At 40.3% G+C, this 13567-nt stretch overlaps 1 protein-coding gene across 1 annotated transcript in view; it reads left to right on the top strand.

Moving 5' to 3' along the window:
• The first annotated feature begins 2716 nt into the window (after nucleotides 1-2716).
• LOC129199500 (interleukin-31 receptor subunit alpha-like) overlaps nucleotides 2717-13567 on the top strand; it is a 31501-nt gene continuing 20650 nt past the window's right edge. The window contains exons 1-4 of the mRNA XM_054810070.1: nucleotides 2717-2916; nucleotides 5380-5424; nucleotides 5623-5673; nucleotides 11151-11262. Of these exons, the coding sequence (XP_054666045.1) occupies nucleotides 5385-5424; nucleotides 5623-5673; nucleotides 11151-11262 (203 nt within the window). The 5' untranslated portion in view covers nucleotides 2717-2916; nucleotides 5380-5384. The remainder of the gene's footprint in view (nucleotides 2917-5379; nucleotides 5425-5622; nucleotides 5674-11150; nucleotides 11263-13567) is intronic.

Genomic DNA, 13567 nt, shown 5'->3' with positions numbered 1-13567 from the left:
GAAACCTCAGGCAGCCAAGACACCCCTGGTACTGCTGTGTTCCTAGCAGCAAACCTAAGCCGGAGGCTAAGAGTGAGTGTGAACATTCACACTGTATTATAAAAAAGCCAAGAAACCCACAAGTTCACAGTTTATGGACAGACAGGCTTTTTCTCCAAAGGGGCCATAATCAGGGCTGTGGGAGTAATCTACTGGCAGACAAATCAAAACCAAAAGTTGGTTCAGATCTGTATTCTTATCCAGGCATACAAGAAATCTGGGTTTCTCAGGTGTCAGAAGAGTACCCTAACTACTAGGATAGCTAGGTATTTTGGGTAGGGGCACTCTTTGGTCACTCTTGCTGTAATGTGGTGCTCCAGGTTAATGGCTGAAATATTTAAATGGGATTTGAATCACTAGGTACTAATCCTTGCTCAAGAGATTTTTGTGAATTAGTATTGATATAAAACTGAATAATCTTGAAGGGGAGGTTCAAAACAGGCCATGCCAGCATGTCCTAAAGCACAGTGGTTAGTCCCATATGTAAAGTTTAATTGATCCCTCGTTCTGAGCAGCCACTTCTTCCAATCACTGAGCTCTGGAAGATACAGAGGACAATGAAAATCACGACGCTGTTACTCCAGTTTGACAAATCTAGCCCCTCCCTGGCTTTCTGTTCTACACAGGAATGGTAAAGAGCTATTTGTGAATTATTTTAAGATCACTGAAGTAACTTTTGATAAAGCTAATTAAATAATATCTCAAAAAAATATGTCCCCCAGGTTATCTATTGACTAATAACAGGGAAAGGAAAAAGAAAATGGCCAAAGGTAGTAAAGCCACAAGTGGGCATGCATACAAACCCTAATGACTCAGTTAACTATAATTACTATTTTTAAATCGCTTTGTTCCAGGACAGGAAAGACTCTTGAAAAGGTTTGAATTAAGAAAAGGCGATGACTTGGCAGCCCAGTTATGCTGGATAAAATTCTGAGAGAAAAATTACCATGGAGAAAATCTGACTGTGAAAGAGTTACACTAACAGCACAAATATATGCACTGTTACTGAAGTGGAAAGGGCAGGATAACATACCATGAACCATGTTAAGAAAGTTCACCTTCTGCTTTGTACTAAGTGAGCTTCATACTGCTTTCCTGGGCTTTCTCCAAACATGCTTTCTACAATAGTTGTGTTTCACTAGAAAGCATTTCTTTGTCCAGGAGCAATCCCAGAGAAAAAAAAAGAAGAAAGAAAGAAAGAAAGAAGGGGGGTGGGGGGGTGGGGAAGTGACTCAGATATTTATATCTCCTCTGACTTGCCTCAGGGATAAAAAAGCAAGCATTAAAAAAAACCCCAAACAATAAAAAGGTCAACCTTGCCTGTAGACTTCAGAAAGATAAAGCTTACTCTCACAAGCATGTACAGGGAGCTGGGGGGGGGGGAAAGCATAGACAAGCTTTTGCCAAATTATCTTTTTTCCACACCGCATAACCCAAAATAACAGCTTGTAGCAGATGCAGGCCCACTGGGTAAGTCAAACAGGATGGCAAGGAAGAAGGCTTATTTTCTTGCTCATCGGCTTGTGTATTAAAAGCAGTAAGTTTGCTTTAATAAAGTCTTAAATGTGATGGAGAAAGTTAAGGATGATACTTGATTATTCTCTTTGTGACACAGGAAGACATAATGAACACAAACGTAAGCAAACTCTTGCACTATATTTTCAGAGCAGTCAGAGACTACAACTTAGTCAAATTGATAAGCGAGTTGTGCTCAAAGGTGATCTAGTAGAGGTAAAGATCTTCTTTCCAATTCAAATCACAATGTGTAGACTCTAGTTCTGCATGCAGCTCAGCCAACGTGTGTCTGTTGAACACGGTTTTCAAACCACTGGTCTGAGCTACCCCAGGCAGAATTTCCTCCCATTATCCCACAAACAAGCCTGTAGCACTAACTATGGTGCTACAGTAAAGAGAAGCTGCCTGTCTCATCTAATCATACTGCCTCAAGTCTTATAAATATTCGAGTTGACACACTAGGCAAAACTCTGCATCCGCGCTTAGGGAGATCTAGCATCACATCACTGTCAGTGGTGAGACCCCAGGTCTACTCTAGTACAGCAGAATTTAGTCTACATTTGTCTTAATGAAATCAATTTAGTTTCATCCTTTTTTTTTTTTTTTTCTTTTCCTTTCCCCAAAGGAATCTTCACCCAAATATGTAAATCTTTGGTTCTTCTGCATTCTGCATTGTCTGTCTAGTTTATTCAGTGACATTTATGTTTCATCTGTACTTGGATTTTGTACTTTGCCCTCCAGGGCAGATCTCTTATAAAAACTTTTTGATGGTCTCTGCTCAGCCTATGTGTTCGGGTAAAGATTGTGATTTTCATTAAGATAGCATAGAACTGTTTGAATGATAAGCTGCTTCATGACGTAACTTGAACTCAGAAAGGATGAAAGAGTGTGTGGCAGAGACACTCCCTATCACGGCAAATTTCCCCCAGGGGGTGTGACTGAGGGTTGAGTGGGGTTTTTTTTTTATTTTTTTCTCAGAGATCATATGAAAAATTGCTCTTTGAATTCAGATACTTATGTATTTCTCTGGCAAAAAAACATTCTGTAATAATCTGTCAGATCTTCTACAGACCTGGAGATCTGCTTATCAGAAGCAGAGTTATATGAGAAATAGCTTGTGAAAAATAGTGTAGCTCTACTTTAGATTCATAGAGGAAAGATACAGGACTTCAGCATGTACCACTAATAGGCCAAAACTGAATTTTAATTTGCTACAATATTGAATTTGTTACCATATGCCTGAAACAGATCGACCGTAGTCAATTTGCACTGAACTTTTCAGCAGAGAAAACAGCAAGCTAGCAAAAATACAGATTCAACCAGGAGAAAATGAAGACCTCAACTTTTTGCACTTCAGACAAGGTAAGACTTCAAACAGAAATGCAATATTCCTTTCCTAACGCAATTTCTCTGCAGTCTACATTCTGCTTCAGCTGCCCACCAGGTTCTGAGTGCACTTTCACAAGGCTGCTGGTCACACATAACCCACCCAAACTCTCTTGGGACATATTCAGCAAACAAGATTTCAGATCCTTCTGGTTCATTAGCATTCAAGGGCACAATGGTCACCCGCAAAAAAAAATGTACTCACAAGCTCACAGCCTGACCAGTCCTCCTGTGATGGGCAAGGCTACAAGAGATGGAGCTCCACAGGTATGGAGCAGGATAAGGGGTCTGGCAGCATGTTTCTTGCTGTGCCCACCTGTCTTCAGAGATTATTCTTCCTCTGAAATGTAGCAGTTAACAGATAAACTTAGGACAGGGGACAGAGAAGGATGCTGTGGGTTTTCTACTAATTTACATGATCCAATCCACTTTAAATAGAAGAGTTAATTTATTTCAAGATTGCATTCTGGGGAGACCAAGACCCTGCCATGTCTTTTACTGCAGAATTTAAATAAGCAAGTGACAACGAAAAGCATTCAGAGAAAACCACATCTATAATGATGCATAAACCTAGGTCTGAGAAACCATTTAGGTCACAAATAAGACAAACTTGGTGGTATCCTCCAGTTGTTCTGCACTTTTGAGCATATCACAAAAGATGCATAATAATCATCTGAATAACAGGAAAACTTAAGGCATTTACAGTTATGATACAAGTACGTAGCAATGAAAGAGCTGAAATATTAAACAATTGAAAAAGTGGTTCTGTGCAAAATTTACCTCGAAAATAATAATTCAGCTTTTGTTATACATTAGAGTGTTACTATGGCAACTTGATAGCTGAGCTATAATTAAAAATGGGCTTTTACTTCTATGACAAATTCCAGTTTCAAGAGTCTATCTCCTCTGCTATTTTGATTGGCAATGTATTTTCTGTACTTGTTACAATTGACTTTTTTCTTTAAATGACAGTAACATTCATACTGAGACTTAGAGCTCCAGCAAAGATAATATGGACTTGCCTTATTGGGTTTATTTCTCTTCAGTATGTTCTGTCTTAATTCTGCACATGCTGAACCCAGTTTCCTGCTCTTGCATTGAGTTACTTACATGATTTTCATTCTTGACTTCTATGCTACTCTGAGTCTCTAACTCTTCAACCTCCACTGTCAAAATCTCTCTCACGTGTGACTTGCATTTTCTCTTTGTTCCTTACTGCTCACAAATTAACACTATCCTTTTGGCTATTCTTTGCGGGAAGAATTGTCAAGGCTGATTTCTGGCTCACTCACATAAGAGGGGTTTTAAACCTACATGCACATGCTGTATCCACCAGCCTTCAGCATTTCAGAGCTTACTCCCAAGCCCAAAAAATTTCATCACTAGGAAACCCCCTGTAACATGCAGTAGAATTCCTTGTTCACTTGCATTTCATGACTGTGCCCTTCAGAAAATCTGATAAGATACAGTCAGTGCATTAGTCACCCACTCCTACTGTAGACCAGACTCAGAAGCATGCCCGTAACTCTATTTAAGAAAGTGATTCATTTTAAACAGAATTTTTTTTTTCTATTCAATACTCAACCTGAAATATAGCATGGTTGCCAAGATAAGTTAATAATTTGCCTATCACCAGGTAGGTCTGAATCCAGTCTCTGATTGCAGTTATCTAAGCCCAGAGGGGAAATTTCCCACAGTAGTGAAATTTTCTGAAAATTTCCCACAATAATGAAATTTTCTGAAAATTTCCCTTTACTGCTTTAGCAGCAACAGCTATTGTGGCTCTGGTGGCCTCTGTGCTCAGAGTTATTTTAAATGTACTCTGACCAGACTTAATGAATGTGGAGTTTATAGCCACACTTGATTTACAGCTGTTGTGATTTTTTCCTACAGTAGGACTCCCAGTGTTGGTACCAACAATGTAGATATAGCGTCTTTGCAGTTGTGAAATTACTTTAAATGGGGGAAGAAGTCAGAAAGTGAAGACAGACAGGGTCTTCTGCTGCTATTATTTCTACAGTATCCAAGTATTCATATTAGAGTAAGTCAAACACCTTGACTTACTTTTTATTGATATCACTATCTCTAATTCACATTGCCATTTAGGCTATGATTTTCAAAGGAGTTTGAAGTACTTGCATAAGCTTAATTTGGTTTGGACTGCTGATATATCAGACACTGTTAAGAATCTCACTGTGACTTCTTACAAACACCAAAAAGGGAAGGTTTCTGGTTTTTTAGAAGGGCTGTTAGGATTTAATAAGTATAATTAATAACCTAGAGCTGAAGTGCCCCTCACATTTTCATTAATAAACCTATTACTTGTGTTCAGCCAGTAACATTACAGGTAGTGGAATGAATAAGAAGTTTGAAGAGGAAGTGTGAAAAATAGCCTGAGGACAGTGTAATGTTGACGCTAATCATTATGCTTCTTTACAGAGAAGATGAACTCTCTGCTCGCAGCTATCTTTTTATTTGCAATAGGTGAGTTTTGATTTGCTGCATAACTTACTACTGCTTATAAATAGTAAAAATTCTAAATGTTACTCAAAGGCAAGGCTGCATGACCAAAATCATGACCCAGTTAAGTTCTGTGGGTAGGAGAAACGACAGCCAGTAACATTTTTTTTTCCCTATAGCTTTTACAATTGTCTCGTTAAACGATTCCTTTTTATTCCCCAGATTCCTGCAACTGCATAAACTGGGATTTTCCATTTTGCCAGCAGCTCCGAGGTGGGTAAATACTTCTCGCGTAATACCTACTTAAGCTCAAAGACGACCGTCATTGCTGAAAGAAACCAGCTACCCGAAATTATTGGGGGGGTGGGGGTGGGGGTGGGGTGCGCTCCTCGGCGCGCAGCCGCTGCGGGTCTCCGCCGCCCCGCCCGTGCCCAGGCGCCGCCTGGCGGCCGCCGAGCGCCACCCCGCCCCGCCCCGCCCCGCTCCCCTCCCGCGGAGCCCCGCGCTGCCTGCGGGCGCCAGGCGGGAGAGATTTTATCTGCAAAGAAACGTCTGCAGATTTCTGAAGGGGAAAAGCCCCTCCAGGACAGCATGGACAGATGTGTCTGTTTGATGGTGGAGCATTTACGGCTACCTAGAGGTAATCCACAAGCTGTGAATAAATCCTGTCTAGTGTGTAGTCTCTGGACAAATTACCGTGATTTCAAAAGACAATAGAATCAGCAATGTTTATGCGTGACAATTATTTATGCTTTGCATTTAACTGATAAAATACTGTTAATAGCAAAAAGGACTGTTCCAATGCATTTTAATAGCGGTTATTACACAGCAGCTGGTGGTCATCTGATGTACTTCATGCTGAATTCATTGTAGGCAGAAATACCCTGCTTGCTAAGAGACACAGCAGAGGAGACAGGCTTTTGAGTACACGGTGGCACTGGATAGGACATCATCGGGAGGACTATATTTTTCTGAAATTAGCCATGGATAATATTCTATTCCTTGCTATTAGCCAATCAGACTAAATTCTACTAAAGCGTTACTGAGAAAAACAGATACACAAGAAGAAAAACAAGAAGTTCTACAGTGAAAAAAATAAGCTTGTTTTATTTAAGAACAAACTGGATTGTGATGTTTTTAGGACAGAGAAAAAAATTTCTTTATTTTCTTAGCTCTTGGAGCATAGTCATGGTACAGGACTAGTACTATTCTAGGGCTGGGAAGAACTAATATGCATGTTCATTAAAGGGAAGCAGTACAGTAAAACAAAAAAGCACTAGGAAAAAATGTAATGTGCATGTGGACACTAATACCTACAAATAGGACAAGTAAAAAAAAAAAACCAACGGTGTGTAGTATTCATTGTGTTCATCGTGACAAAGTAGCATAGAACCTCAGTATACTGGCAGCAGGGCGGTGCATTGGGGTGTTAGTTGAGCTAATACACTATTTTCACACATAAAATCTACTATTTTTAGTTTGTTCTAATACCACCATCTCATAGAGAAAGCCTTTTTTGTAAAAGACTGAGATCATGAAGAACACTACAACCCCCTGTTCTTCTATAAGCAGAGACAGGACTGCAACACTATGGCCACCACTTGGATCTCAGTTAATAGAAATTATTTAGGGAGGAAGTTAGTAGAAATTTAGTAGAAGAGTGAAAATGTTTCCTTCTCATCACTTTCTCCAAAACTGTTATTTCAAATAGGTTTGGGAGCAGTATGTTGCAAACGTATTAACATGAAGTTGTACAAATTTTATTCTCTGAAATAAGTTCCAAAAAGGGTTTGGTTTCAGGTGTTACTTTAAAACAACAACAACAAAGAAACACCAAGGAAAGGAAATGCTTGATTCAGAGTAAGAGGGGAGGAGAATGTCAGAGCGGTTGCTGCTTTACCCAGTTGTTAAAGCACCATGTGAATGGGTGCGGTGACCAAGATTTGGTTAGGTGGTCAGACTAGGAAAGCAAAGAATTCAATAATTATTCACAACACTGCAGAAACCAGGAATACCTGATCTCTGCCTTTCCAAAAGGAAGCTGAACATACCTAAACTGATATAGCACAACTTTATTAGAAAAGCACCTTTCTTTTAGTAGGAGAATGGAGGTATTATAGGGTGAGGGTATTAAAGTCTGAGCTATACTTGTTTGGCACACATGTTGGTCCAAACCAACTTTTAACTTGAATACACAGTTGCCATTTGAATGATGAAAAGAATAGCGAGAATACTCTGTAACTTGGGTTGTAGGAAAAAATGGCTCTGAATGAGGAAAAGACAAGGACTGATCTTTTATCTTATAAGATGTCATAACCGTGCTATAACACCCACTCCAGAGATAATCATATTTACTTATCAAATACCAAAACAATTCTTATTCAAGATTCATAGGTCTTTTAGCAAGTCATTAAACCTAATAGATATAAACAACATGTGACTCTACTCCTCAGGAAAAAATCATTTTTATAACCTTAAGTATCTTGTACCTGTTGAGATCTTTATCTATTTTTCTGAAGAGAAAAAAAAATATTTCTGGGTCTTTTTTTTTAAAGTGTGGGTGGTACTTTGAGACATCTTAGCTGATTCTTCTGAACTAATAGTTCAGACAGTAAGATACAAAGCAAAACAGTCATATTTTATCACTACCATTTCTGATAAGAGATTTTTTAAATACTAAAATAAGCTTAACCGCAGGAGACTAGAAATGAGTTAAGAATGTCATCACTGTTTAACTTCCCTTCAGCTGAAAAATATGTATAGAATCATAGAATCATTTTGGTTGGAAAAGACCTTTAGCATCATCAACTCCAACTGTTAACCTAGCACTGCCAAGTCCAACCATCTCCCTAAGCACCACGTCTACACAAGGATGGTGACTCAACCACTTCCCTGGGCAGCCTCTTCCAATGCTTAATAATCATTTTGGTGAAGAAATTTTTCCTAATATCCAATCTATACCTCCACTGACACAACTTGGGGCCATTTCCTTTTGTCCTATTGCTTGTTACTTGGGAGAAGAGACCAACACCCACCTGGCTACAGCCTCCTGTCAGGCAGTTGTAGAGAGCAACAAGGTCTCCCCTCAGCCTCCTTTTCTTCAGGCTAAACAACCCCAGTTCCCTCAGCCGCTCCTCATAACACTTGTGCTCTAGACCCTTCACCAGCTTCGTTGCTCTTCTCTGGACACACTCCAGCACCTCAATGTCTTTCTTGTAGTGAGGAGCCCAAACTGAACACAGCACTCAAGGTGCGGCCTCACCAGCGCCGAGTACAGGGGGACGATCGCTTCCCTGGTCCTGCTGGCCGTTGCTCTTTCTGATACAAGCCAGGGTGCTGTTGGCCTTCTGGGTCACCTGAGCACACTGCTGGCTCATACTCAGCTGGCTGTTGACCAACACCCCCAGGTCCTTTTCATCTTTTCTTCTGAAGAGTTTGTAGCCATCCATTGCAGCACTCCAGTTGTGCGAATCATCCCACCATGTTTCCATGATGGCAACTATATCATAGTTTTCCTGCTGCGCAACAGCTTCCAGCTCCTCCTGTTTGTTGCCCATGCTGCATGCATTGGTGTAGATGCACTTCACCTGGGCTACTGATCCCATCATTGCTTTGAGGGGAGAAGCCCTAATTCCTACCCGACCATTCTCAGGTGCTTCCATGATTTCTAAGTAATCAATAACCCCTGTGTCTTTCCTGCCACACAGCTCTCCATCTCCTGTCTCCACTAAGATGGCAGATTGAAGGACCTCACTAGCACATCATCCCACAAACATTGGTGTGCCGCCCCCAGGCTTATCTCTAGCAAGCCTGGTTTTATCCCCTCCCCCCCCTTCAAATCTATTTCAAAGCTCTTTCATATTAGTATTAGTCTTCAACTCCAAAAATAGAACCTTGTGTTCCAGCACTTATTCTGGAGCTTGTTATGTTAGTTAATTTTGAAAACTTAAACATTTTTAATTGTCTTTTATGGCAGTAGCCAGATTAATTTCTAGTTGGGCTTTGACCCTTCTAATTTTCTAATATATTCAGTTGCAAAAACCCCCATATTTTTCTTTCCAAAGATTAAGCACAAATCATTTTACACATAAACTTATGTTCCTTCTGCTCTATAATGTGATCCTTATGAAGCTAGTAATATAAGTGGCATATTGTTTTCTCCAGCAATAGTGCATCATTCTGAACTTCTGATAGAGATGACTGATGGTTCTGGAATAATTCTGGAGTCTAGTCAATGAGTTCTACTGTTGATGATTAGTCCTACGCTGCAGTGTATAATGCTTTGCAAGAAACTCCACAGTAATTCTTGCCAGTTGGAAATTATGGAAATATCACATTGGCCCTTGGTGTTAGTCATTAAAATGTAGTCCCTCTCTTCTTTTTTCCCCCAACTTAATTGCATGACATTTATTTCTAAGATGTTTCACAAGGGTGCGCACGGTCAGTTCTGGCCTATACTTTCAAAAATACTATAAACTTGTGTTTAACAGTCTATAAGATTCTCCAGGCAGAGCTGTTGCTAGCTCTGGTATATAATCCTGTGGGTGAGCAGTGCCTCCCTCCCATGCAAGGCAGATGCTCCTGGTTCTCCAGGGTTCCCAAGTCACAGCGACTCCCTGAGCAAAGGGGTTTGCTCCCCAGATCCAGAAGCCAATGCTTTGTACAGATTTCAGCAAAAAATTGAGTGCTTCCAGAAGCACAGTGGCAAGACAGGCACTGTCTGTCAGATGGGAACTGTGTTAATCATAGAATCATAGAATGGTTTGGGTTGGAAGGGACCTCAAAGACCATCTAGTTCCAACGCCCCTGCCATGGGCAGGGACACCCTCCATTGGACCACGTTGCCCAAAGCCTCGTCCAGCCTGGTCTTAAACACTTCCAGGGAGGGGGCATCCACAGCTTCTCTGGGTAACCTGTTCCAGTGCCTCACCACCCTCACAGTAAAGAATTTCTTTCTAACATCTAATCTAAATCGACCCTCCTTCAGCTTAAACCCATTACCCCTTGTCCTGTCACTACACTCCCTGATGAACAGTCCCTCACCAGCTTTCCTCTGAAACCAGAGCAGAGCTGCGATATGAAAATCTAAGGCCTCTTAGGGCAGAAGTTCACAGTGATTTTATCATCTGGTTTAAGAAGATTACCTTGCAATAGGTTTCCTCAAAGCAGAGGGCCAAAAGCTAGTCATACTTCCTTGAATGTATGCAATTTGTTTCTGCATTTTTTTTTAGCCAAAGAATGCAGTAGTGTTTCCGGAAGTATAAAAGATACTTCATTCAGAATTGAAAATGAATAAATAAATAAATTAAGCTTTAAATAAGTGCAGAGGCAAGCAGCACACAAGATGTCACTATTGTAGGAGAGAAACACAGTTCAAAGTTGTAACAATACCAAAGCTGTAGGAAACATGATAGCAAGCATTTCAGCACTATAATGTTGGGTACACAACATTATAGTTATTGACATTTTCTACCTTCATGTAGAAAAACTTGGTTTTACTTGGAAACATTAGGACTGATAAGGTTTATTCTTTCTAAATGTCTGTGTCCCTTGTTCTAAACGTTAGTGAACTACTTGCCTTGAGAATAAACATGGCGTAAGGACTCACACAGCTAGTTCTTATTTTGTCGCACAAAAGGGTTTAGCCTGTTTCGTATTTGGTTTTGCTTCTCATAGTCGTCTCGCACCGGTTAATGGTAAACAGTTGCCTGTGATGGGTCTTTTCCAGTCCACATGTTTTCATCTTGCAGACTGGGACAATGAATTGGTATGCTACAAAGAATTAAGTGAGGATCTAACCTGTACCTGGCTGCCAGTACCCAGTGCTCCGAATACCATTAGTTATACCATATTCTTAAAATGGTAAGTCTAAAAGAAAACAAAAGCTGTCATTGCTGTTCGGCATGATTCCTGCCCGCCAGAGTTTTGCTCCAAACTATTTCATCACATTGTAGGTTGTTACACAGTAATGGTCAAAATCTCTCTTCACATCTCATCAATACCTATTGATTTGGTAAGAGCTTGATAAGAGTGTGGTAGGTTGACCCAGGCTGGAGGCCAGGTGCCCCCCAAAGCCGCTCTGTCACTGCCTTCCTCAGCTGCACAGGGGAGAGAAAATATAACAAAAGACTCCTGGGTCGAGATAAGGGCAGGGAGAGATCACTCACCAATTACCGAATTGTGAATTATGAAGTATTTGTTTCACAGACGGAATGAACTTGTAGGGTTAATCTTAAAATGATTACCTTAAAATATAAGTATCTTCATTTGTGCCTTTTTTGAGAAAGGTAAAGCAAAGAAGTCAGGTAAAATGTAGATAGGCAGATTAAATCAACATCTGTCCGGTGTTTTAAAACAAACAAAAAAAAAAAAAAGCAGACTTATGTATCATTACTTGCATTATAAAATGGATTTTCATCATTTTCTATATACATATCTGGGATCTCCCATGTGATTAAGGGTATGTTTAGAAAGAAGTGAGATCAGAAGACATGATCTGTGCCATTAGACCGTATCATGAGGTACACAGGATACAACACTGTTTGCCGTTGGCAAATTCTGGTACTCATTGCTGATTATTTTGCCACATAACTCAGCACTCTGCATTAAAAAGAGCTGTTGTCAGGAGCATCTCCTAAAGGAAATTTCACTACACTTGGAAATTCCCCAGGGTGATCTTTGCACAGTACAGTTGAGCAAAGCAACCACCTCAGGGGTGAGGCTACTTCCCCCATCACCTTCAATATTTTCCCCCCGGAGGTAGCAGCAGATGCTGACCTGCAATAAGCACCAAACCCCACTGCATTTGTCATCTTGCCTCTTGGGTCTTCATGGAGCCCCAATTTCTTGGAAGGCAAGAAGCACCTGTGAAACAGCTCTGCTTCTATAGAAATGCTATCAGCTGAAGTATTTGTAAGCTAGTTGCTCTTAGAGTCCTCAGCCAAAATCAGACAACCCTGCTGTTTCTAGGCTGCAGGGTTGATGTTATGAACAGAGAAGGCAGTAAAAGAGTGAAAGAGGAGATGGGTGAGGGAGGAGGGAGGCAATTACCTCCCAGAGATGTTGATTTTCCCAAGACAGAGACAGAACTTAAAGGCTTCCTGGGCTTCAGCCCAGTCATCTTAAAGAAAAACTTCCTTTTTCCTTTTCTATTGAGTTAAAAGGAAAACAAAAACATTTAAAAGAGCTTTTTGCTTGCCTAGAAGAGGGCATCATCCCTTTCTGCAAGTAACATCAGTTTGACATTGAAATAGTTCCTTATCCTTGCTCCTTATGATTTAGTTGTCAGGAAGAAAAGCATTAAAGAAAAACACTCCCACAGAGAAGTTCCAACCAAGCATTTGAAATCATGCTTTGAAATATTAATGGCTGATTCACAACTAGTCTGAAGCAGAAGGCAGGGGAACTTTCAAGTGGTTTTATTCCGTTATTAAATATTGTATCATGATCAGCACATTTAATTCTTGAAATATGTAGACAGGCAATTAGTATGCCAGCCCATTTCTTTAAGAACATTGAACTGACACAGCTTTAACCTTGAAAAAAAGTCTGTCCTGTGTGTGACAGAGAGTAAATGAGAGAGAGATGGGGGGAAAAAAAAACCCTGAGCAGAACAGGAACAGCCTCCTATGTAAGGCCTTAAACATCCTGGACTCTCTGTGCTGTGTGCATGAGGTATACCAGGAGAAGTCTACAGGGCTGAGGGCTGAGGTGGCATTTAAACGTCTCTGTCAGACACTGATGCTTTGCAGGAACAGAAGTCAGAAGACAGGCATATAACTCATAAGAGTTTTTTCATACCTTTGTGGTAATTTAGATTCAGCTAACTGGGAAATTTTGCTGTTCAAAGGAATTTAGGTCCCCCTATGGTAGGTGCCAAGTAAACTGTATGAAGTAATTTCTAACCTAATTTTATAACTTCTAAATGCTCTTTATATCCCACTGTAAGTACAAAAGAAGGCCATATGGATTTTGTCTTGATTCATGCCGTGCCTAACAAGTTTAAGGAATTTAACAGTTCCCATCACACAACAAGGATTTGCATGTTTAAATTTGCTAAAGTTACTAGGCTACTGGAAGTACACTTGCTGTTTCAAGCTGCACAGGCCTCACCTTCAAGATCTCAGTTGAATTTTGTATATAGCTACCTGGAAAACTATCAATTGCT

The sequence above is a fragment of the Grus americana genome, chromosome Z (genome assembly GCF_028858705.1).
Source record: "Grus americana isolate bGruAme1 chromosome Z, bGruAme1.mat, whole genome shotgun sequence".
Taxonomy (NCBI): Eukaryota; Metazoa; Chordata; class Aves; order Gruiformes; family Gruidae; genus Grus; species Grus americana.
This window is presented reverse-complemented; position numbering and strand designations above follow the sequence as displayed.